This window comes from Microcebus murinus, chromosome 2 (assembly GCF_040939455.1).
Source record: "Microcebus murinus isolate Inina chromosome 2, M.murinus_Inina_mat1.0, whole genome shotgun sequence".
Classification (NCBI taxonomy): Eukaryota; Metazoa; Chordata; class Mammalia; order Primates; family Cheirogaleidae; genus Microcebus; species Microcebus murinus.
Window position 1 is genome coordinate 122,836,400 of NC_134105.1, and position 23,601 is coordinate 122,860,000.

The following is a 23,601-nucleotide window of genomic DNA, read 5'->3' on the forward strand; positions in this document are numbered from 1 at the left end:
CAGCACAGTTGTAAGTTTTATCAGCTACATTTAGCATTCACATACAGGCAGGCATGGAACAGATGGAGAGTTGGATTTAACCAAGATTGTGTATGTGTGTGTGTGTGCGTGTGTGTGTGTGTGTGTGTGTGCACGTGTGTACAAGATGAAAGAAGAAAGAGGCAAGAGAGTTGAGCGTTTACACGAAAGAGTGATTGTAGTGACAGACCAGGGAATCTAAATTGGGCAAGGAGTGAAAAGAGGCCACTGAGGGGTGATAGAAAGTGAAAAGTTGGTCAGGTCCAAAGATTGGAAGTCTAAGTAGGTTTGATGATTTGTTAAAGGGAAGAGACTAGGGCAAGTATGAGTGGATATTGCTTCCTATTGAGACCATAAAGAAAGGCTGTGCCCTGCAACCCAGTTTTACTGGTAACTGCATTCCGTCTGTGATCTCTTAGTGGCAATGAGTGAGAGGAAGTAATGAGAAAAATAAATTGCAATGAGGAGGGGTAATGGGTGACAGGCTTCTGGCTTCAAAGGAACCAAAGATAGTCAGAGAGGAAGGAGGAACAGTGCCCAAGATTTCACAGTGGAGAACCCACCTCTTTTCCATGCCCAGGCGCATGAGTGGTGGGAAAGAAAACAGCCGTTGCTAGAGACAACTACAGAGAACCATGTCCTCAGGGCCAGAGGGGTTGTGGTTAGAACTAAAATGCAAAGTAGACTCTTGAGAAGGGGTTGAGATTATAGGGGTTTAGCTGAGAACTGATCATGATATCCAGACAGCGCAGTAGAAGTTAACTGAAGAGAAAAGATCAGATTAGGAGATCAGGGGACGTACAGGGTCTGAGTGAGCGTCTGAGATGAGCATGACGTTCCATTAACAGGGATGTAGGGTATATTTGGGAGCTTCGTATCTTAGGCAGCTTAAAATGATGAAAAAAACACTATCAGTAGGATGGAGTAGGGTTTGTCATGAAGATAAATAGAACTCAGTGGAAGGCCCTGTCCCCATTCACTACTATAGCGGGCTGTGTCAGAGTTGGAGAAAAAGTAGTCTTATCAGGAAATGAAAGGTAGGCATTGGAGTAACAACTTAAAGCTCCCAGTAATAATGTTCCTTCCTGTCCCCTACCTGACTAACTTTGCACTTCTATCACCCTTTAATAGCCTCATTTCCCCGTTTGCCTAACTTAAATTCCTTGATCCATCACTATAATCAATCTCTTGCATGTGTCTTCAACTTGGCCTTCACCGTCTCCTCATGACCCTGCCACTCCCTTAGTCCAGGACTTCATCAGCTGTCACCTGATTTTCTTGTGTCGCCCTTCTGTAGCCATTCTCCTCTCTTTCCCGCGATTTGCCCTCTGTGCCACTGCCACGAGCTCAAATCATCATATCATGTCATTCCCTGCTTAACCCTTCAATGGCCCCAGACTGTGCATGGGACAGAGCCCACCCGCTGTGCCCGGGCCGGCGGCAGTGTGATGTAATGGAAAGAACACAGGCTGCAACCCACGAGACTGACCTCTGCCTCTGCTCATGGTGGGGTTTTGAGCAAGTTGCCAAACTTCTAAGAACCTCAGTTTGCTCATCGTAAAATTGTTGAACACTTAGAACAATGTATGTCTTGCAGTTTTCCATGAGGTTTAATAAGGAAACGTGTAGATAGATGAACCAGGCACCACTGGAGCTGGAAAAGGACTAAGGGCTCTTCTTAACAAAACTATGCTACTGTTGAAGGTCTGTCCCTGCTATCTTTCTAGTTTCATCTCTAAACAGTTCTTTGCTACTTATCTCCATCCTCATGATCCTGTCCATCTTTCACCCTCCATTCCTATTGTGTAATCCAGTCAGACCTAAATATCAGGCTCTACCCAGATATGCTGTGTCCTCATATCTCAGCCTCCTGGTACTTGCTGTTTGATTGACTTGCGGTGCTCGTCTGTTCACTTGAGTGGCTGTTCCTCACCCTTCTTTGTTCGGCTCAAACAGGTGACTATTTTGTGAAGCCTTTCCTAACTGTTGGGGCAGTTAAATGCCCTCTCTTTAGTGTTTCAAGCATTTCCCTTTTTGTAGGGCTTATTTGAATTATAATTGCCAGCCAACATGACGATCTGCACATGAGACTCTGAGGTCCTTGTGGAAGAGGCTGAGTCTTGTTCATGTGTGATTCCCAGTAAGAGGACAGAGTTTGCTGCATTATAGGTAATGAATGAAGGGTTGTTGAGTGAATAAATGAATGAGTCACTGGACATGGCATTTTCCACACTGATTAGATCAAGGGTCCTCAAACTTTTTAAATGGGGCCAGTTCACTGTCCCTCAGATCGTTGGAGGGCCAGACTATAGTTTAAAAAGAACTATGAACAAACTCCTATGCACACTGCACATATCATATTTTGAAGTAAAAAAACAAGCGGGCAAAAACACCCGCATGTGGCCCGAGGGCCGTAGTTTGAGGACGCCTGGATTAGATGCTTCCGCTCAACGCGTGTGCAAGCACGTGCAAGTGTGCACAGTACGTGTCAGCTTAGTGCTGCAGGTGTTGCCGGCGCCCCCTTAGGTGGGAGCACAGTCGTGACTCCTGGTGGCGGTGGGCGGGCTGGGGCTCTGCTCACCTGCTCTGCCTTAGTGAGGAACAGTCCTCCAGCTTGCCTGCTTGCTTTGTTTCTGTAAGCAGCTGCGTGGTACCTGTAACTCCCTCTTAGCAACTTCCTTGCACTAACATGGAGATACGCCCCTCTGGTTTACCTGATGGCCTTCCTCCAAGGCCCCTGAACATCCCCCTCTGTTGCAAGGGCTGCCCTGATCAGCACACACCTCTATTATGGGGCTTGTCGCATTTTAAAGCAGTAGGGACTCTGCAGCAACACACAGCCCCAGGTCCCTTCAGAGCGTCTGGCAGGTGGCGAGACACTCAATAAAATGCTTGAGAGTGAAGGCAGACCACATGGTTAGTGGGAAACAAACTTACTCAAGGAAGAAGACTTGGGATTCGGTTTTAGCCTTGCTGCTTGCTATTTCTTTGACCTTGAGAAGTCATTGAACTCCATTTCTCTCTGCCATGACATGAGTTACCAACTAGTTGACTCACCTGTACACAGGGCTTACATTCAGCTGATATGGGGACACCAGTCTTTAAAATGCTGAAACACGTCCATGCAGCTGGTAAATAGTCTTCGCTCCAACCCCTGTGTGACCCCAGCCACCTCTGCTCCTCCCAGAGCCCCAGACTTTCCTTTGATTGCAACCAAAGGGTGAGCACTCCCCGGGAGGCCTCGGAGCCCTGCCTGGCACTAAGGCCAGCATCTCCTCTGACGAGTCAGTGCTCCCCGTTCCACCGGCTGATGCGCACTGTGAGTGTCACCCCTGACTCTGCTGTAGGGCTGGGCCACCAAATGGTGCGGCCCACAGGAAAGCCCTTTGCAGACTGTGAAGGGCTGTGTGTGTAGTCATCCTGTCATCCTGTCCACGGTTCTCCAGAGGGATCAGGGCCACAAGGAGGAAGGGGTCTGTCCTTGTTACAGCTCACCCTCCACACAGTCCACGGCTGAGGACGGGCTTGGCGGCGAGGGCTGGGCATGCTCACTCGCCGACTGCAGGGAGCTCACTCACAAGTTCAGGCGGACCCCACGAGGCACAGGAGAGTGCTCCTCATAACGCATCCTTCCGACTGGTGCAGTCCCTCACTGCCAGGGATTCAGCCTGCAGCTCTGCGAAGCACATACCGTCAGCTCTGCTCTCCCACCGCCCTCGCTCACAACGAGAAGCCCGTTCTACTCCGCCCTCCGTGTTGCAGGTGGCCCTCGGTAGGACAGGCCGTGGAGGGACAAGGGGAGAGTGGCTCTCTGGAATGAGGGTTTGCATGATCTGGTATTTATGGAAAATTGGATGTGCTAATGAACCTGAGATCCATCAGGGCTTTCTGAAGGCAGGATGGGCTCTGTCAACAGACCAATTAGCACACAATTATTTTCCCTTTCTGAAGGCTTATCTGAGGCACTCTTTGAACTGTGTGCTGGAGTGAACCGCACTTTCCATGACCTCCGCAAGCCCTCTTTATAACCTGCCGCAGCTGTCTGCCTCGCTACAGAGAAAGGCGCCGGACTCTCTCGACACCTCCAGAGACTCTGGGGCTTTCATCACTTTGGGGCAAAGAGAGGGGGCGTCTCAGGCCATCCTGCTTGCTCAAGTCAGCACTCAGGCCATGTCTGCAGGGGGACCCTGTTCAGGTCCTTCCATTCTTTCCCCTCCTTTCCTCTCTAGGAAGGCGAGAGATGGTCTCAGAGCAGAATGTCAATGGAAAGAGCTGTGACATCGCGACCTGGTGAAACCCGAGTGGGCCTTCCTCACTCGGGGACACCTGGCTCTGGGTCCCTCCTTCTGATAGGAGGTGCACGTGGGTCACAGCCTTTGTCTGTCTTCACTCCCATCCTTTTGCCACAATTGACAAAGTGAAGCTACTCACACCCTTTCAGTGACTTACCTAATTGATTGTCCTCTTGTGGAAGCAACCTTCAGAAACAGCAGAGTGAAGTTAGAAAATAGCACCAAGGACAGCCCCGAACGACGAACAAGGTGGGGGTGGTGGGGAAGCAGGTGGGCTGGCGGTAGGCGAGAACTGAGGGGAGGGAAGGAACGCTCCTCCTGTGGCTTTCCTCCCACCTGGCCTCCTCTTTGGGTCGCATCCTATTCCTGCGTGAGGCTTGTTAGCTCTGCCTGCCCGGGCCTGGCGGGTGAGTGACCACGTCAGGGCTGAGTGCGTAGAAAAGGCGGTGAAGCACTCAGTGACAGTCCCACGACCAGCGTACCTGCGGCAGGGCCAGAAAGTCTCCAGATACTACGCCCACTTCCCGCCGCCGCCCTCAGCCCGCTTCAGGCAAGAGGAGCAAGCGTCCCACAACAGCCGGGCCAGTTCTCAGCCATGGGGACTGTCACAGCACACAGAGAGAAGACTTGACCTTGAAATGAGGCAGGCTCTGCTTCCCAGCCCTGCCTGACGGCCGGCCAGTCCCCATTCCCTCAGCGAAGAGGCGCGCCCAGCAGCGAGCCCGCATGTGCGGGAGGCGGAGCACTGGGCCTCGCGGACGCGCTCCTCTCGCCTGCCAGCTCCTGCTGGTGATGACTGTGTCTAGGCATCGGGGAGTTCCGAATGCTCCTTGAGTACTTGTTAAATGAATAGATGAGTGAAAAAAGAGTGAATGAGTCACCTGAATCCTAGCCCTGCAGCTGACTCTGTGACCTTGAATAGCCCGTTTAACTTGTGTGGGCTTTGGTTTCCTAGTCCGTGTTATAGGGATAATAAAATTGATCTCAAACCAACACAGTTTGTTTTGCCCAATGTTAGCACTCCGAGGAGAGGACAAGCCCCTGGAATTCGCTGGGCGGACGGCTCTTTAGAGCGCTTGTTTTGCAGAGCGACGGATGTAGAGGGCGGCACGCGGCGCCAGGGGCGTCTGAGGAGACAGAAAGGTGCTGAGCAGCAGCCTGAGGACCCTGAGGTTAGAGGCCTGCTCCTGCCACTCCACAGCTCTGCGGCCTCGGGCACTGAAACTCGAGCCTTGGTTTCCTCCTTTGGAGAGTGACGGTAAAGAGATTTGTCCCAGAGAGCTCCTGTGACCGCACGGGCGACTTGGGGGAAGAACTGGAGTCCGGAGAGAAGCCGCTCCTGCTCCCGCTGTGGGCGGCCCGCTCTCGTCCGGGCTGAGTCCGTGTCTGCTGCGGCCCTGGGTCTTCGAGTTACCTTTCTTTCTGCAGCCCTCCCCCTTTCTTCCAACCCCTGTGCATCTCCCCAAACCCATTCATGACTCGCCTCATCCATTACGCCTTCTCTGACCGTTTCAAGATGGGAGGATCTCTCCCGGCTCTCTCTTAACTGTGCACTTGGCCCACATCGCACCGCCTCTCACTCGATTTCCCTGTTCCACGTGTGTTTTTTAAGCCCAGGTCTACTAAAATCCCTTTGAGGATGTCACTTACACTTTAGCATCCCCGTGGTCACGAGCGGCGTGCTGGACACAGGCACCGAGCACTCCCCAACCCTTGTGCTGCAGATCACGCTGCCACTTCTTTTCCTCATAGTACCTTTCTGTCCCTCCCGCCTGCCCACGCCCTGCGTCTCCCAAGGGACCGGCGCAAACAGCGCTTCCTCTGCTGCTTCCCCCTTTGCTGCTCTTTGCTTAGAACTGTGCTTCGTCAGAGCTCACTGTGACACATGCTTCTGCTGTGACTTGGATGTCTGTCGCTCAGACGTGTATGTGCCTGCCTTCCCCAGAGGTTGTGGCCTCTTCTTAGAGAACACAGTGCACAACTTGTTCATCTTCGGGCATGCCTCCCAACCCAGCAGAGCCTGGAACATATTACTCATACCTTCTCTTCGTTATTGGGTCCCTACTATGTGCCAGACACTGTGCTAACAGCTGTCAACAACACGGTGCACAAGATAAATACGAGCTTCCCTCTCTGGAGCTGTGGTATGTGAGACCCAGATATGGATCACGTACTTGCAGAAAAGATGTGAAACTACAACCCCTGTGCCTGCTGCAAAGCAGAGGGGCCTGCAGCCAGAAGAGGAGGTCAGAGTATCAGGGTGGATTTCCCCGGGGAACTCCGGGAAAGGCACTCTAGGAATGTTTGATGAATTGTATGGAATTGAACAGTGGCTGCTCAATAAATACTTGTTGATTGGTTGATTGATTGTTGGCAAAGCCTGCAGAGATCCTGAGAAGGAAGGGCCTTGGGTCCCCATCATTCTTATTACATAATTTTTTTAGAGCATTTAAAGCTCCACATTTTTCATCTTATACTTTAAACATTAGGGAAAACTGATGGGCCAACTTTATAATATTTTAAAATGACTCTATGATGTTTTGGAATATTACATGGCTATAAGAGTTTATGTATATTTAATATACTTATTAAAATATGCAGTAAGCCCACGGCTGATTTTCTCTGAGGACGTCTCAGTGCCGAGGTGGGACCTAAATGGTTCATACTAATACTAATACTCATAACTCATATTTCTCCAGTGCGTTTCATCTCCAGGGTCCCTAAGCCGTGAGCACCACATCGAGTGGATGCAGCTGGGCTCTCGAGCAGGCTGACGGGGACCACAGATGGCCCGCCTGCCTCTCGGGGAGGAGAAAGGGCGATTCTGGCTTAAAGGTCTCACTCCTTTCCCAGGTTTCTCTGCTCACATGAATTTTCTCTTCTGAGACATAAATTCCCTCCAGCTCTCTCTGAAGGGCTCCCACTTATGTACACCTGCTGCTGGAGCGCCATGTAACAGATACTAACTGTCTCAGGACAAGGAAGCAAAGTGACTTTATGTTCTTGGGGTAGAAAAAGGCACCTGTCATTTTTGCCTGGTCGTAAACAGGATATGGAGCCTGAGATTGGACAACTGGAGAAGAGAAGGACAAATCCCGTGCTTGTTATCTAAATCCACACCCTTCTCTTTCCTTCTCTAGGTCACAGAGACCAGGACTGGTCCTCTGGGCTGCAGCAACTATGACAATCTGGACTCAGTCAGCTCTGTCCTGGTGCAGAGTCCAGAGAACAAAGTGCAGTTACTAGGTAAGCAGCATCGTGCTGGTTTTCATACCTTTCACACCTGGTGGAACCCAGTTCACTAAAGAGCAGGAAAAATTCCTGCCTGCCCCACTGGAGTGGCCCATCTTAAGACAAGTTCTGGGACCTGTACTGAGCAAGCTCCATCATTCTTTCAATGCAGCCCCTGATCTGGTTTGCCCTACTCCCAAGGCCCGTTGCTCATGTCTCTGGACACCTGAAGCCTCCCACTTCATAGCCCTTCTCGAGATCTCTGTCACTATCCTATAAGAAACAGCACATCCATCCTTATAAGCTTCGGCATAGTTCAACGAACTCCGTTGTTGTCCAAAAGCCCCTCTACTTTATCCTAAAGACACATTGAGGAACAGCTGGCTTTTGCAGAGTGGTTACAGGACAGCCATCTCTGGCTCAGTTAAGAGCTGTGCAGACTGTAGGCCATTGGCTGCTGTGACACCACCTGAGAGTGGCCCTGCTTTCTGTTATTAGTCTGTGGTCTTCCATGGGAGAGCTCAAGCCAGGACTGAGTTTGAGAAGAATTGGAGCCTTTTGATTGGAAACAGAACAAGCAAAACTGGGAAAGCAAAAGGAAAGGAAACCTAATTGGGTCTGGAGGTCAGGAACTAAGGGGAGGGTGTGTCTCTGGCTCCCTGTCCCCGAGCACCCCAGGGCAGGACTGCGCATACTGATCCAGTGGGAAAAGTTTGCTTGTCTTAAGGCCTAACTGAATTGGACTCTGTTTAAGATATTATTGTCTCAACATTACAAAATCAATAGCCCTCATCCAGGATCTACAATTACAAATTCCAGGCAACCTGACTCAGATGCAACCCAGCAATACTTTAGAAATCAAGAAATATATATAAAGAGGAGTAAATAACTCCTTTATTTAGAGCCACCTAAGGCAATTAGTGTCCCCCTTCCCCTACGTTCCTTGTTGGGCTGGGTTTGTGTCTGGAAAGTAGAGATGAGCGAAGTTCAAAGTGTCTGGTTGTTCATTTGGAATGGTTTATGCCATTTAATTTTATACCCGTCACTCATGCAGACATTTCTCAGGCAGTTGCTTTATAGCAATGGGAGATGTTCCGGTGAGGAAGGGGAGTTGGTGGGGGAGGGAAGGAAAGGTCTTGGTGAGTGTTGAAAGCGAGCATGTGACAAGTGTGGGGAGGGCTGCTCGAGTGCCTTGGTGGGCACAGTGCCAAGAAAGGAAAATTTAGGAGCAGTTCAGAATTGGAGACCTCAAGCAAGATCAACAAACACATACTGCTCCTGGCAATGTTAAGTTATATTTTGAGATCCAGCAAGACTAGGATATATGCTCTGGGCTCTCTGATTCCTGCCAAGGACAATGTCAAGGGTGTAAAAATAAAGAGCTGGCAGACAATTGAGGAAAGAGGAGCTCATCATATCTAGAAGTCCTCATATCCCTCACGCTCTTGGCACGAGGTCCCACTGTGTACCTACTGGGCGGCTCCTGCAGGGCTGACCGGCATGGCCCAGGTTGTGTCCCCCGGCATGCCTGTCCTTTGCTCAGCCCTTGGTAAACATCCAATGCCTTACTGTGAAACCAACTAGGAGTACATTTCTGCTACAGGCAAACCTGATATTCACCACAGATGGGTAAGAAAACTGAAGCTTGGAGCAATTTAGTGCATTATATCCAAGATTAGAAGCTAGTTGGAAAAGAGAGCCTAAAGCCATTCACATCTATCCAGGCATGACTGATCTTGGGGCAGTGACCACCATCCTACCTTCAAATCTCCCTGAGAGTTAAATAATATGATGGGGCAGCCAGTCCCAGTTACTCAGTATGACTTCATGGGACGAGGACAGGATCTGACACCAACCAGACTCTATGAATGCTGTGACTTGGATTTCCTCACCGATAAGAAGCCCAGTATGCACAGGAGTGTTACTTACAATCATATATAAAAAGTACTTGGCATAGTGCCTGGCTACTGTGTGTCCACAATACCTGTTCCTACCTCCTAGCCAGGACAGCCTCTTTGGTCATCGGGGCTTGTGTGGGAGGCCAAGGAGTGCAGCATTCAGTGAAGCCCTAGGATGCTTACTGCTAATCTCAGTTAAATTAGAAACAGGATGGCTATAGGAGGCAGAGCAAAAAAGCCCATCAAGCCTTGATTTCTCCCCCATGAGAGCTGTAAGCTCTTCTTTTATCTGAAACATCATCCCGTTTCCATCCTAGAAATGCTGATGTGTAGCCAATAAGCCTGTTCTCATGATATGCGCGCTCTCAATTTGGCTGATGTGAGGGGTTTGGCTAAGCCTTGGGCTTTGATGTTCCTCATCTGCATTTTCAGATCCTCCCCCATCTGTCACTGGGGCAGCAGTAGCCCTCTCTCCCCATCAGCTTCACAGGATCAGGCTCTGGGGTGACCTTTCTTGGCCCCAGAATGCACAAGTCAGCAGATCCCCAGCTGGGGTCCCTGCAGCCTTGGGTGTGGGAAACTGAGTCTCCACCGGTTCCGCTCAGTGATTCCTTGACACATCCTTTCCCCAGGCCTGCAGGTGCTGCTGCCCGAGTACCTGCGTGAGCGCTTTGTGGCCGCAGCACTCAGCTACATCACGTGCAGCTCTGAGGGGGAGCTCGTCTGCAAGGAGAATGACTGCTGGTGCAAGTGCAGCCCCACCTTCCCGGAGTGCAACTGCCCCGACGCCGATGTCCAGGCCATGGAGGACAGCCTGCTGCAGATCCAGGACTCCTGGGCCACTCACAACCGGCAGTTCGAGGAGTCAGGTGAGCAGCCAGCTGGCCAGAATTCCCTCCTGTCAATGAGCGGGGCTGCGAGGTGCAGGGAAGCAAGGACGTGGTGGGGAACTCCACCGGGATCCTGACTTGGCCACTTACTGTGTCTGTGACCTCAAGCACCACCCTCAGTCTCACAAGCTTTGGGGTTTTTATATATGTAAATGGACATACTGCCTGCCTAAGAGGTATGCTTCAAGGACTTAGTAAGCTAAGATAAACATAATTGAGGGCATAGACCTGGACTGTCTTGTTTGCTACCATTCCACAGTGCCAAGTGCAATACTTGCACATACGGTGAACAATAAATATTTTTTGAATAAGTGAAGTGTGTGGAATAACTCTGGATGGCACCCACTACAGGCTAGTTGTTGGTTGTTGCTGTGATAACTAATATCAATGTTACCTGGACACCTAGATTCTGAGGAACTGGTTTTGCATTCTTGCCTTATTACTGACCAGCTAGATGACCTTGGATTGGCCAGGCAGCTTCTCAATGCCTCAGTTTCTTCTTCTACAAAGAGGGAAAGTGATAGTGATGGGTGGATGGAAGGCTCACGTGGGATGATGTAGATGGAGTTAATGTATAAAGAACTCTGCATGGTATGTTTACACATTTCAGCACTAAATGAAGGATAGTTACAGGGATATATCTCAAAAACATGATTTTGGATAAAACAAAGCAAGATGAGAAAAGTTATGTGTTATATACCTATTTATATGTTTATATATAATACTATAATAATTTATTAAATATAACACATATTTAATACTATTTACATAATATTTACAAACATGCTAGCCAAAACATAATATTTTTTATGGATAAATACACTTGCAGAAACCATGATAATATGTGCTAATATAAAGAAAACATCCAAGAGAGTGGCTGCATCCGGATAGATAGGGAAGGGAAGCTTAGGGCCTTCCAGTGCAGTATATTTAGTTTGCCTTATTTCCTAAATAAGAAAAAAAAATCTGAAGCCGATATGGCAAAATAGCAAAAACTGGGTGGCAGGCACGTGGGAGTTTATCTTTTTGTTCTGTGTACTGTTTTGTATGCTTAAATGTTTTAGCTGTGCACATGCTGGTTGCTGGTGCCATTACGAGGCATGATTGTCCAGTCTTCTGAGGGGATGAGGAACCAGGTACATGAGCAATCAAATGGGCGGAGCCCCCAGGGGTTGCCATTGCAAGTACTAGACACGATATTTGGTAGCTATGGAGAATTCCACATTCCAGCTCTCCAACCCCATGCTTTGGACTGTGCTACTGGGATATGTTCCGTAACATGATTTCAGGCCATCAGCACTATGGGGCATTGCCCGTGACTGAATGAGGGCTGTGTAGACCTCCACTAGGAGACAGAGCGGCTGCGGGTCCCGAGTCAGCGGAGCAATGGACAGAGATCTGCACACGAGCTCAGAAAGCGTGGCGTGCCCAGGAAGCTCTAGGGGAAATTAGACACAGCAGGAGCTCAGAACCAGGAAGCCTATTGTTTCTAGATTAGCTACAGGGAAGAACGGATATCTGGTCAAGAGTTGAAGCTGAAAAGAGAGGGGAAAATCACAGAGAGTCAGAGAGAAGGATGTGGAGGGAAGAGGCTGGTCTCAGGGACGGAAAGGTTTCTGAAAGGACCTGAGCTGGGCGCTCCCCCCTCTCTGTGCCCACATCTGCCAGTCTGGGAGCACACTTGCCATCACGAGTGGGGCGTGTGGTATTATTGAAGCAGACGGCCTTGAGACGGTGCCACGGACAACTTAGAAGGAGGTATAACGGGGGAAGGAGGTGCATGCAAGATCATTAGCAAAATCAGGGCCTCTGGCCCCTCTGATGGTGGCAGAGAATGGTTTTGAAATTCAGAACAATAGGGATAGAAACAAGAAAAAAAATCCTAAAGCGATATTTTATGATCTGTTAATTATTTTTCAGTAAAGCTGTTAATTAAAAAAAGAACTCGGGAGAGTGGATGCGAAGGCTGCTCCTCATGCCGTAACTTGGAAGGGCCTGGGCCTGGGAGGGGCCACCTGCCTCTCCCAGGGCTCTGCCAGCTTCCCCTGAGCTCAGTCCCTCTGTTCTCGTCCACAGAAGAATTCCAGGCTCTGCTGAAGAGGCTGCCTGAGGACCGGTTCCTGAACTCCACGGCTATCTCCCAGCTCTGGGCCATGGACACCAGCCTCCAGCACCGCTACCAGCAGCTGGGCGCCAGCTTGCAAGTGCTGTTCAGGAAGACCCATCGGGTCGTCCGCCGGCTCTTCAACCTGTGCAAGCGCTGCCACCGGCAGCCTCGCTTCCGCCTGCCCAAGGAGAGGTGAGCACCCTGGACACGAGAGCCAGAGCTCAGCTCCACCCGGCAGCTGCTGAGCCAGGGAGGACCCTCGTCCAGGGTTTGGGATCTGGGAGTGGTGACCAGCACGTAGCCTGCCCGTCATGTTGACCCACTGACGAGTGTCATTCCCAATTGTGAGTTGAATCGACAGATGAAACAGAAAGAGAGGCTAATTTACTTTTTTCCAAATTATAGTAGATTCAAATGCAGTTCTAATACTCTAATTCTCATTTACTCATTTCCATTTTAATAAGTCTTTTAGAAAAGAAAGGGATGATGTTAAAGCTCATACACCAATTGCATACGATGAGAAATACACCCATTAGATTGTATCAAACAAGTGACTCTGCTCTGAATCACAGGAGGTGAAAGCTGAGACCCCATCCCCTTAGGGTTAGAGTGGGACTGTATTGTCATAGGCATCCACTTGTTCACTTGCTTCTGTATTTATTTATTCAGCAAGTTTTTATTAAGTCTGTATTGCATGCTCTACTGTTAAGCTGCAGGAGGTATTAGTAAATCGGAAAGATTTAACAACATACAGAAACATAAAAACTGGGACATGATAGCTGTGTGGCAGCCACGTAGATTGATGGTGGTGGGTCATAAATGAAAGCAATGATCTCCTAGAGGCAAAGACCTGAGAGGATGGCTTCCTTGGAGAAGACATCCTGGCCAGACCATGCAGGAAGGCATGGAAATGGCCTGGTCCACACAAGGGGACAGAATTCTGGGCACAGGGAGCTGCCTTCACAGCAGCCAAGAGGTGTAGCTCCAACTGAGGCCTGGGGAAGCAGGAAGCAGGAGTGGCGGGGATAGGCCTACAGGGGTTTTGAGAGGGATTCATTTATTTCTTTTCAACACACAATGGTTAAAAGCTTACCATACACTAGAAATAATCCTCATTTCTGAGAATCTGTTGGCCAATAACACACTGTCATGGCATTTATAAAGATGCAGTCTGTAAGTAAGTAAACAATAAATAAACACAGTAATTTCAGGTACTGATAATTGCTGGGGATTAAATAAAAACAAGGTGATGTGATGGACAGTGACTGAAGTGGTTCTTTTGAAAGAGACTTCAGGTAACACCTCTTAGAGGAGGCAGCATAGAGATGAAATTAAAATTTTAAGAAAGTCAGTCATAGAAAATTTCTGCTCTCGGGGAGGAGTGGTGGAAGCAGAGAAAATAGAAAGGATGTGGAGACCTTGAGCTAGAAAAATTGGGGAGAAATTGGAATGTTTAGAGAGACATCTTATTTAGAAGGCCAAAACCTTGGATTTGATACAAAGGATGTTGGAGATCCTCTGTAGGCTTTTGGATATAAGGAAATGAGGTACTACTTGGAAGAGATGAGCCTCGCTGCTTCAAGTACAAGTCTGATGTCAAATATTTCTGGTGCTGATCCCTCGGACACAGAGCTTCAAGCTTTGTGCTGTCAGTCCAAAGTGGCACAGTAGGGTTTGGGAACGTGGGGCTTTTATCTTCCTCACTGCCTTCCCTGCCTATTAGTCAATGTCCTGCATCCCTTAGGGATGATGACAGTCCGTGGCTTCCTTTGACTCTTGCTTCATTTTTACCTCCCCTCTGCAAGGTCCTTGTCCTACTGGTGGAACCGAATCCAGTCCCTTCTCTACTGTGGAGAAAGCACCTTCCCTGGCACCTTCCTGGAACAGAGTCACAGCTGCACCTGCCCCTATGACCAATCTTCCTGCCAGGGCCCCATCCCATGTGCCTTGGGCGAAGGGCCTGCCTGTGCCCACTGTGCTCCAGACAACAGCACACGCTGTGGCAGCTGCAACCCGGGCTACGTGCTGGCCCAAGGGCTGTGCCGGCCAGAGGTGGCTGAGTCCCTGGAGAACTTCCTTGGGCTGGAGACAGACCTGCAGGACCTGGAGCTGAAGTACCTGCTGCAGAAGCGGGACAGCCGCATTGAGGTACACTCCATTTTTATCAGCAATGACATGCGTCTGGGCAGCTGGTTTGACCCTTCCTGGAGGAAGCGCATGCTTCTCACCCTGAAGAGCAACAAGTACAAGCCCGGGCTGGTGCATGTGATGTTGGCTTTGTCCTTGCAGATCTGCCTCACCAAGAATAGCACCCTGGAGCCTGTCATGGCCATCTACGTCAACCCCTTTGGGGGCAGCCACTCTGAGAGCTGGTTCATGCCCGTGAACGAGGGCAGCTTCCCTGACTGGGAAAGGACTAACGTGGATGCAGCTGCCCAGTGCCAAAACTGGACTATCACCTTGGGGAACAGGTGGAAGACCTTCTTTGAAACAGTCCATGTTTACCTACGGAGCCGAATCAAGTCCCTGGATGACAGCTCCAATGAGACAATCTACTACGAGCCCCTAGAAATGACTGATCCCTCCAAGAATTTGGGCTACATGAAAATCAACACCTTGCAGGTGTTTGGCTACAGCCTTCCCTTTGACCCGGATGCTATCCGGGACTTAATTCTCCAGTTGGACTACCCATATACTCAAGGTTCCCAGGACTCTGCACTCTTGCAGCTCATTGAGCTCAGGGACCGGGTGAACCAGCTTTCTCCACCTGGCAAAGTCCGCCTTGACCTCTTCTCCTGCTTGCTCCGGCATAGGCTCAAGCTGGCCAACAATGAGGTGGGCAGGATCCAGTCCTCCCTGAGGGCTTTCAATTCTAAGCTGCCAAACCCTGTGGAGTATGAGACGGGCAAACTCTGTAGCTAATGGGGGTCCCGCTCCAGCTCTGGGTAGAGAGGGACCCGTGGACCTGAGACATGAAGACAACCCAGGCCTCACTTTAGTGCCAACAGGGCACTCCCATGAGACTCGCCGCACTCAGCAGACGGGACCTGGAGGCTTGGACTGAAGCAGGCGGAGGAGAAAGAATCAGCCACTGCGCACGTGCACCCTTGTGCGCGCACGCACGTGCACACGCACACACACGCACGCGCACACACACACACGCGCATACACACACACACACACACTTGCGTGGGGAGGCTGCGACTCAGCAGCCCCAGGTCTGTGAAGTCGGTGCTTTCTGAAGTGGACGGAGGTGGACCAGAGGAGCCTGGGAAGAGATTAAGGAAAAGAACCAGCCAAACCACGAAACAAACACAAATCCTTCAAAGGGATTCTTCTCATTCAAGAAAACAAGAGGGGACAAAAGTGGGAGGGGTGGGAGCTCTTCCTCCCCTCGGTGGAGTCACTTTTGTATTCTTTTTAACCAGATTTCTTAAAACGTCCTTGTTTTGTGAATCCCACGTTGGTTCTCACTTTTGTACGCAGCCTGCTCTGTGCTCCCCTGCACGCCTGCGCCCGGAGCGGCCCTGGCAACGTCCCAGCGTGGGACCCGGCGAGCAGCGCAGGCAGCGCCTCCTCCGCCCGCCTGGCCCGCCCGCTGCCCGCCCGCTGCCCGCCGGCCCAGGGCAGGGCCCGCCGCCCAGCCCCTTGCAGCCGTCCGGGCCCCCCTGCGGCGCCGCCTGTCCAAGAAAGCGGCCTGCCAAGTTAGAGACGTGCGTAGGAAAATGTTCTTTTTTTAAAAAAAGAAAACAAAATTATTTATTTTGTGATTGTTTTCCTTGTCAGTCTTCTCCAGCCACCTGAATATCTGAGTAAAAATTTACCTGGTTTAATATTTTTTAAAAAAGGCCTTTTTAGGGGAAAAATGAGAGAGAAGAGAGGAAAAAAGAGTATCCCTGGGTTGCCTGGATTTTTCTTTTGTAATTGCTGTGCATGTGACACGGGGCGTCCGTGAGTGGGGGTGTCGCTGCGTAGGAGTCTGGTTCATGGATATGGACACAAGTGGGTGTGGGGGGAGAGGGAGAGAGATTAAGAAGGGGAACTCTCCCAGAGTCACCTCACGCCCTCCTTATCTCCCAGTGCGAGGACCAACACAGGCCCTGCCTCGGATGTGCCGCTGGGCAGGGTGGTCCACAGCTCTTGCTCACGCGGGGACTGCAGACGTGTGCCGCCCCTGCTCGCGGTGGCCCTGCCCCTGCGGCTGCCCCTGTCCCTGCGGCGGCCCTGTCCCTGCGGCTGCTGGCCTCAGGAGAACCGCGCACACTGCGCCGCGTGGCTGGGAGCACGCTGTGAGGAGACTGGGAAGGGTGCAAAATGTGGCACTGGTCTCCTCCGTGCGGTCTGATTACCCCTGTCCCAACCCAAAGCAGCTTTGCCACAAACCACACAGAACAAGGCCTCGCTGTCCCTAGCGCCTGCCCCAGGTGCTGTGAGCGTCACTCACTGCAATATGCTGGAGAACCACTCCCCTGTCTACACTGCACATTCCACCTACACGGCGTAGGCGTGACAAGCCCTGTTCTATTCAGGAGAAAGTCACCACATAAATGCTAAGTATCATTCCCTACTTGTGATACTTCTCAGTTGGCATAAAATGAAATGGGAGACAGTTAAAGATGGTCATGTCTACCTGCCCAAGAGCTTTGTATGTTTGTTGTTGCATAGAGAAGAATTTGAAACTACATTTAATCACTGCACTCTCTTTCAACCCACAAGAACCTGAAATCCTGATTTCAGGCGAGCAGCCTGTGGGATTTCTGTCTCCACAACTCCCCTGGAGGCTTCTAGGGTGGAAACACAGCATGAGAGGATGATCCAGGGTGAGCACAGTTTGGGGCTGGCTATTTCTAGTTCAAGTCACCACTTGGCTTTGGGGAGTTTGCAGCAAGCTCCTTGTCCGTGGGCGACAGAGCCAGCAATGGCGGCTTCATGCGCGGGAGCGCTGGTGTGTGCCAGAGGAGGTGCTCGTGGTGCCGGGGCTGCGAGCGGTTGAAGGCGTTGATCCCTCCCAGCGATGGGCTTTGAGAGGTAGATACTAGAGTCTGATTTTAGCACTTCAAATGCACAGGTCTACATGATGTAGGAGTGGGTGGACACAAACTTTTACTCATGAATAAAAGGCATACCTTTTAGGTAGCAAATTTTCAACTGCCATGCACAACAATATTTGGAGTGGGGAGGACAGTAATCGAGGATGTATTGTGTACAAAGTTAGCAGTGTGGAGCCTCAGTAGCGTGAACGTGATTTCCCCAGTGGAAACCGAGTCAGTACATGAGAGCTCACAGCCCACCTAGGTCAGTCCCATAGTTGGGGTGAGTGGGTGTGGGGAACCACAGCCATCTGCCTCTGACTAGGGAAATGCACATCTATGGAGTTATTGGCAAGGATGCTGCATCTCCTTATTTCAGAGATAAGAGAGATCTTTTCTTGGGAGGACTCGGGGAAGATGATGGTGTGTTGTACCGAGGTTTTAGGAATAAATGCATCCAGTTACAAAGATTTCCACTTCTTGCCTGCCTGAAGGTTTAAAACATGAGGCTGAGTGTGTCAACTCCATCTAAAAGTAGTACAACACATTGGTCAATATTTAGGAGTCCAGATGCAAGTACCATATTGATAGAAGACCTAAAAAACATTATTAATTACAGGAGTAGAAATTTTTATATTTGACTTAGCTATCTGTTATCTGTGACAGATGTCTGAATCATTTGTTCTGGAACAGTGTTGGGGGTGCCTTGTATAGAAGAGCTTGTATCAAAGCAGCAGACCAAAGACTTTGCTTCTAGAAGACAGAAGGAAGAAGAGGTGGGTGTGAGGGATGGGCAGAATCCCCTAAGAGGCTTTTAAAGGATTGAAACCCTGAGCTAAGCATAGAGTTTTCAGAAAGCAAGGCTAAGAAATGTCGTAACAATGAAAAGCTGTCCTCAGTTGAAATTATCACCTTTAAAGTTTATAATAATCAAAAAATGTGAACCACCTAAACTCAAACACAGTTGCAAATAAAGAATTGTCATTAATTAGTACTGGATTGTCAATGTTGATGAATTCATTGCGGAATTAAGAGCCAAATCACAATATAATTCCTACTATGCATTGAATAATAACAATCAGGAATTCAAGTCAGAATTGTAAACACAAAGAACTAATGCATTAAATGCCAATCTTCCCTAGTGCTTGAGTCTAATACCTCTAACACTAAATAATATAGTTAATATTTGCCATTAATGACATGATGCTATGCTCTGCAAGCATACTCATGCATCAACAGCCAAAACCATAAATTAAGATTGCTTCCTATACTGGGTATCTCTAATAGTTCAGATCCAGTTCCTGTTTTGTTTTTTCCCACTACAATATGAAAATCGCTTTCATGCTGGGCAGAGCTGCCTTATGAGTGGATGGAATGCATTGCCTATATGATGTCTTGCCCAGAAATTTCACCTCTGAAGTCTTTAATTTCATCTGGTAGGTCTGTTCTCTCATGCTTCAGAGAAGTCTTTTTTTGCCATTATATTATGCAGGAAAACTAAAATACCCTTAGGAAGAAATAAATATTATAAGTTAACCTAATGGCAAAACAGAGAATTCAATTTTTGAAGTTGGAAGGATTTTAGAGGTCATCACTCTAATATATGCATTTTTGACATGAAGAAAAAGAGGTTAAAAAAGTTGAGAGGAAAAAAGAACTTGCCCAAGTTTGCATCTATTAGCAGCGCTCGGGATAGCAGTAACTTCTGTTCCCTTCCTACCTTTCTTTGCCAGTGAATGGCATCTGTGGCCTGGGAATGACAGGGAGCCACGTCAGGCCTTAGGAGTGTGGGGATGAAGGAGGGAAGACAGTTTTCCAGGGAGGAAAACAGAAAAGGTAGGAGCATCTTCACACATGTCCCCGTGATTGGCTTTCACAGCAATAATCCGCTGCTACAACGTGTGAAAGGAAAAGACAGAAGCTTCTCCCCCTAGAAGCCCTAAGCACGGAGCAGACACGCTCCACTGCGGCTGGAAATAGAGCCGTCGGCTCAATGGGCTTGCTGTCTCGATGACCCTGTCAGCTCAGTGACTTCTCGCCGCACTGTCCTGCCCCCACTGTCTTCGTATTTTCTGCAAACCCCGGGCTTAGAATGTCATTGCAAATCCATCCATTCCAGACATCTTCCTTCCCAAGGCTGGAGGCGTCTGGCACCACCGCCACCTGAAGGCCTCGGGCTGTGCGGCCGCGTGGTCCCGGCCCAGGGCCATGGGAGAAGAGTAATGAGGCGCTGCTCTGCTGCACTGCGTCCTGGCTCCCACCAACAGCACAGCACAGAGAGTAATGCACGGACCAAGGGAGTCACCCGCCCAAGACACACTCCTGGCATGCCTTCCCTGTCTCCAGAATGAGTACTAGGCACCTGAAAGAGGAAGGATGGGTTGGAAATGTAGGTAGTCCAACGGCACTAAATGCACACCTTCTAGTTTCTGGTTCTGGTTCTGCTACCAGCCAGCTCTGTAACTGTGGGCAAGTCTCTTCACTTCTCTGGGCCCAGACTTGTTCCCCTGTGGACGAGGAAGTGGGACTTTCTACATAGGTGCCGTGTGGCACATGTTAATGCCTGCGCAGGGCATGGGGTCAGATCCGGGTCTGGATGTTGGATCCATGCTTAGCATTAAGTGACCTTTACTCCTGTATGTCTCTTCATCTGTAACTCAACTGTTGCGTCCCTACCTCCCTAAAATTTTTCCTTCCTTTCTCTTTCTGAGTATCCTCTCTCTGCATACCTTTGCTCCTTACACCCCAACTTCCAAAGTACATGTATCCCTTCAATTCCCTAAAACTCAATCCCCCTCCCTCCCTTCTTTTCTGCCTCCCTCTCTTCTTCCCTCTTTCTTTCCTTCCTGCCTCATGTACTAAGTTCTAGGCACTAGGCTAGGTACAGGATTTTGAAAATATGATGAAATATGTTTCTGGGCCATAAAGAATTGCACAGTATGACAAGCTGGGGGTGGGCTACATGAACAAATCGGAGTGGAGCATTCTCTGTAAAGATGTAGAAATCATTGACGGAGCACAGAAAGAGAGCAAATCACTGCCCAGAAAAGACTTGAATGACATTTGCTGGGAACCTTCTAATGACATGAGAGCAATTCCCTGGGACTCCAGATGTTTCACATCTCAGTGGAGGGAAAGACTTAGCATATAACATGCCCGTCATTCCTCAGAGACCGGAAAGCAACCCCGGGGCAGCAGAGCCCCCTTGCAGGCACACACTGCGTGGTCGGTGCCCTAACTTCTGACTCCTGAGCACCAAGTGGGCACTTGCTATTCAGTTCAAGGAACACTCCTGGGACTTCCATGGGAGGTCTGCTCGGCCTCCAGCCCTCCAGGCTGCAGTGTTGTGAATCCAGGGCTTCACCTGCAGGTTCTGACTCACTGGGTCTGCAGTGGGCCCCACACTCTGCATCTCGAACAAGCTCCTCAGTGGGACTGATGTGCTAGTCCATGGCCCACACTTAGGGCAAGCTCTTAGAGAGTCTGCTCTATCCCTGCAGCCCAGGGCTCTAAAGTAGGAGCCTTCCCCTCCCAGGAAGCAGGGGCTAAGACACCGAGGGTCAACCATGTTTGACTTTGAGGTGGGGACCTCACTTATGAAAATCTTGGTGCTCTACTAGCCTTTAATTTCTCAACCAATTAGGAGCCAGGTGTCTGACCTATATATACCAATGGAGCAAGAAAAGGGAGGCGAGAGAAGAGAAAGGAAACTTAACCAAACCAAAATTCTGCCAGCTCCGAGCCAGCTTGCTCACCAACGTGTGTGTGCAGATCAGCCGCCCGTGGACTGGCTGCGTCCTGCTGCCGGAGTGAAGGCCTGCCCAGGCTCGTCACAGTGAATCTGTTCAGAAGCGGAACAGGGCGTGCCTGTCACTCTATGAAAACATGCATCAGGTGAGACGATTACATCCACAGCAGCAATGCGCAAGCGCCCAGAGGCCCCAGACTTCACACTGCTAAGGTGCCATGCAGCCCCTACATCTGCATCTAAGACAGGAGATGAATCACTTTTGTTTCCAGCACTGCCCTTCTCTCCTTGAACCTGTGTGCTTGCCACACGGGTTGACATTGCATCATTTATAAAGACAACGGCCAGAATCTTTGTAGGGTCATTCTTCCTCCAAAGATCTCAGAACTTGGATGAATGAATCAATTAAAATTATTTATTGAGCATTTTCAGCTAGGAGCTGTGGGAAGTAAAGCAAACATGGGTTTAGTACACACATTTCCTTAATTCAAAAGGTTTTGCAATGACTTAGTAAGTGAAATTGTAGGGAAGCTCTACAGCTAAGGAAAAGCAGAAGCTGAACTGAGCGAGCTTTTTGGCATCAGAATGCTTTAAATCAACCCCGTCTCTGCTACTCACAAGATGTCGGGAAACTGGGTGTGGTGGCTCATGCTGTAATCCTGGCACTCTGGGAGGCTAAGGCGGGAGGATTGCTTGCTTGAGGCCAGGAGTTCAAGACCAGCCTGAGCAAGAGCAAGGTTCATCCATGCTGTAGCATGTATCAGAATGGCACTACTTTTCATGGCTGAATAATATTCCATCGAATGAATATAGCACATTTTGTTTATTCATTCATCAGATTATAGAAATTTGAGTTGTTTCTACTTTTTGGCTATTATGAATAATACTGCTATGACATTTGTGTACATGTTTTTGTGTGGACATATGTTTTCAATTCTCTTGGAAATATACTTAAAATGAATTGCTGAGTACCATGGTAACTGTATGTTTAATATTTTTAGGAACTGTCAATCTGTTTTCCAAAGCAGCTGTACCATTTTATATTCCTTCCAGCACATCCTTTCCAACACATGTTATTATCTTTCTTTTGATTATAGCCATCCTAGTGGGTGTGAAGTGATATCTCATTGTGGTTTTATTTACGTTTCCCTAACAACTAATGATGTTGAGCATCTTTTCATATGCTTATTGGCCACTTGTATAACTCCTTTGGAAAAATGGCTATTCAAATCTTTTGTCCATTTTTAAAATGGGTCGCTTTTCTTTTTATTGTTTGCTTACAAGAATTATTTATTTTCTGCATACAAATTCCTTATCAGATATATGGTATATGATTTACAAACACTTTCTCTCATTGCATGAATTGTCTTTTCACTTTCTTGATAATGCCCTATGGAGCACAAAAGTTTTAAATTTTGATGAAGTTCAATTTATCTACTTTTTCTTTTGTAGTTTATATTTTTATTCTTATATCTTAAAAAGCATTGCCAAATCCTAGGTCACAAAGATTTATGCCTATGTTTTCTTATAAGAGCTTTACAGTTTTATTTCTTATTTTTCGGCCTCTGATCCACTTGGGTTAATTATGTTAAATGGTATGAGATAGGGGTCCAACTTTATTATTTTGCATGTGGATATCCAGTTGTCGCAGCATAATTTATTGAAAAGACTTTTTCTTCTCCTGTGGAATTGTTTTGGCACATGTGTCAAAATTGATGGACCATGTATCCCTTGATTCCCAGACCCTCCATTCTATTTCATAAATCTATGTATCTATTTTTAGGCTAGTACAATAAAGACACTGTCTTTATTGCTGTAGCTTTGTAGTAAATTTTGAAATCAGGAAAGGTATGCCCTTCAATTCATTTTTTCTTGTCAATATGTTTTGGCTATTCTGTGTCCCTTGCATTTCCAGATGAAATTTAGGTTCAGTTTTCCAAGTTCTGCAAAAAAAAAAAAAGGCAAGTGAGATTTAATAGCAATTGTCTCCATCCTGTAGATCAATTTAGAGACTATTGCTATCTTCACAATATTAAGTCTTTCAATCTGATGTATTATAGTTTTCAGTGTACAGGTCTTATACTTTTTTGCTAAATTTATTCCTAAGTATATTATTCTTTTTGATGATATTATAAATGCAATTATTTACTTAATTTCATTTTTGGATTGTTCATTATTTGTGTATAGAACTACAATTCATTTTTGTATGTTGATCTTATATCCTGCAACCTGCTGAACTTGTTATTAGTTCTTGTTCATTAGGTTGTGTGTGTGTATATGTGTGTATTCCTGAGAATTTTCCAAAAAGAAGAATATATTATCTTCAGTTATAGACAGATAGATATAGTATATCCTTCATTTGTAATGTCCTTTCTTCAGCCAATGCA

At 48.4% G+C, this 23,601-nt stretch overlaps 1 protein-coding gene across 2 annotated transcripts in view; it reads left to right on the top strand.

The window, feature by feature from the left end:
- BRINP2 (BMP/retinoic acid inducible neural specific 2) overlaps positions 1-15,879 on the top strand; it is a 101,306-nt gene extending 85,427 nt beyond the window's left edge. For both annotated transcript variants that reach the window (XM_012765028.3, XM_012765027.3), the window contains 4 exons: positions 7,451-7,556; positions 10,072-10,308; positions 12,406-12,628; positions 14,242-15,879. In XM_012765028.3, the coding sequence (XP_012620482.1) occupies positions 7,451-7,556; positions 10,072-10,308; positions 12,406-12,628; positions 14,242-15,358 (1,683 nt within the window). In that variant the 3' untranslated portion in view covers positions 15,359-15,879. The remainder of the gene's footprint in view (positions 1-7,450; positions 7,557-10,071; positions 10,309-12,405; positions 12,629-14,241) is intronic.
- Positions 15,880-23,601: the final 7,722 nt, after the last annotated feature.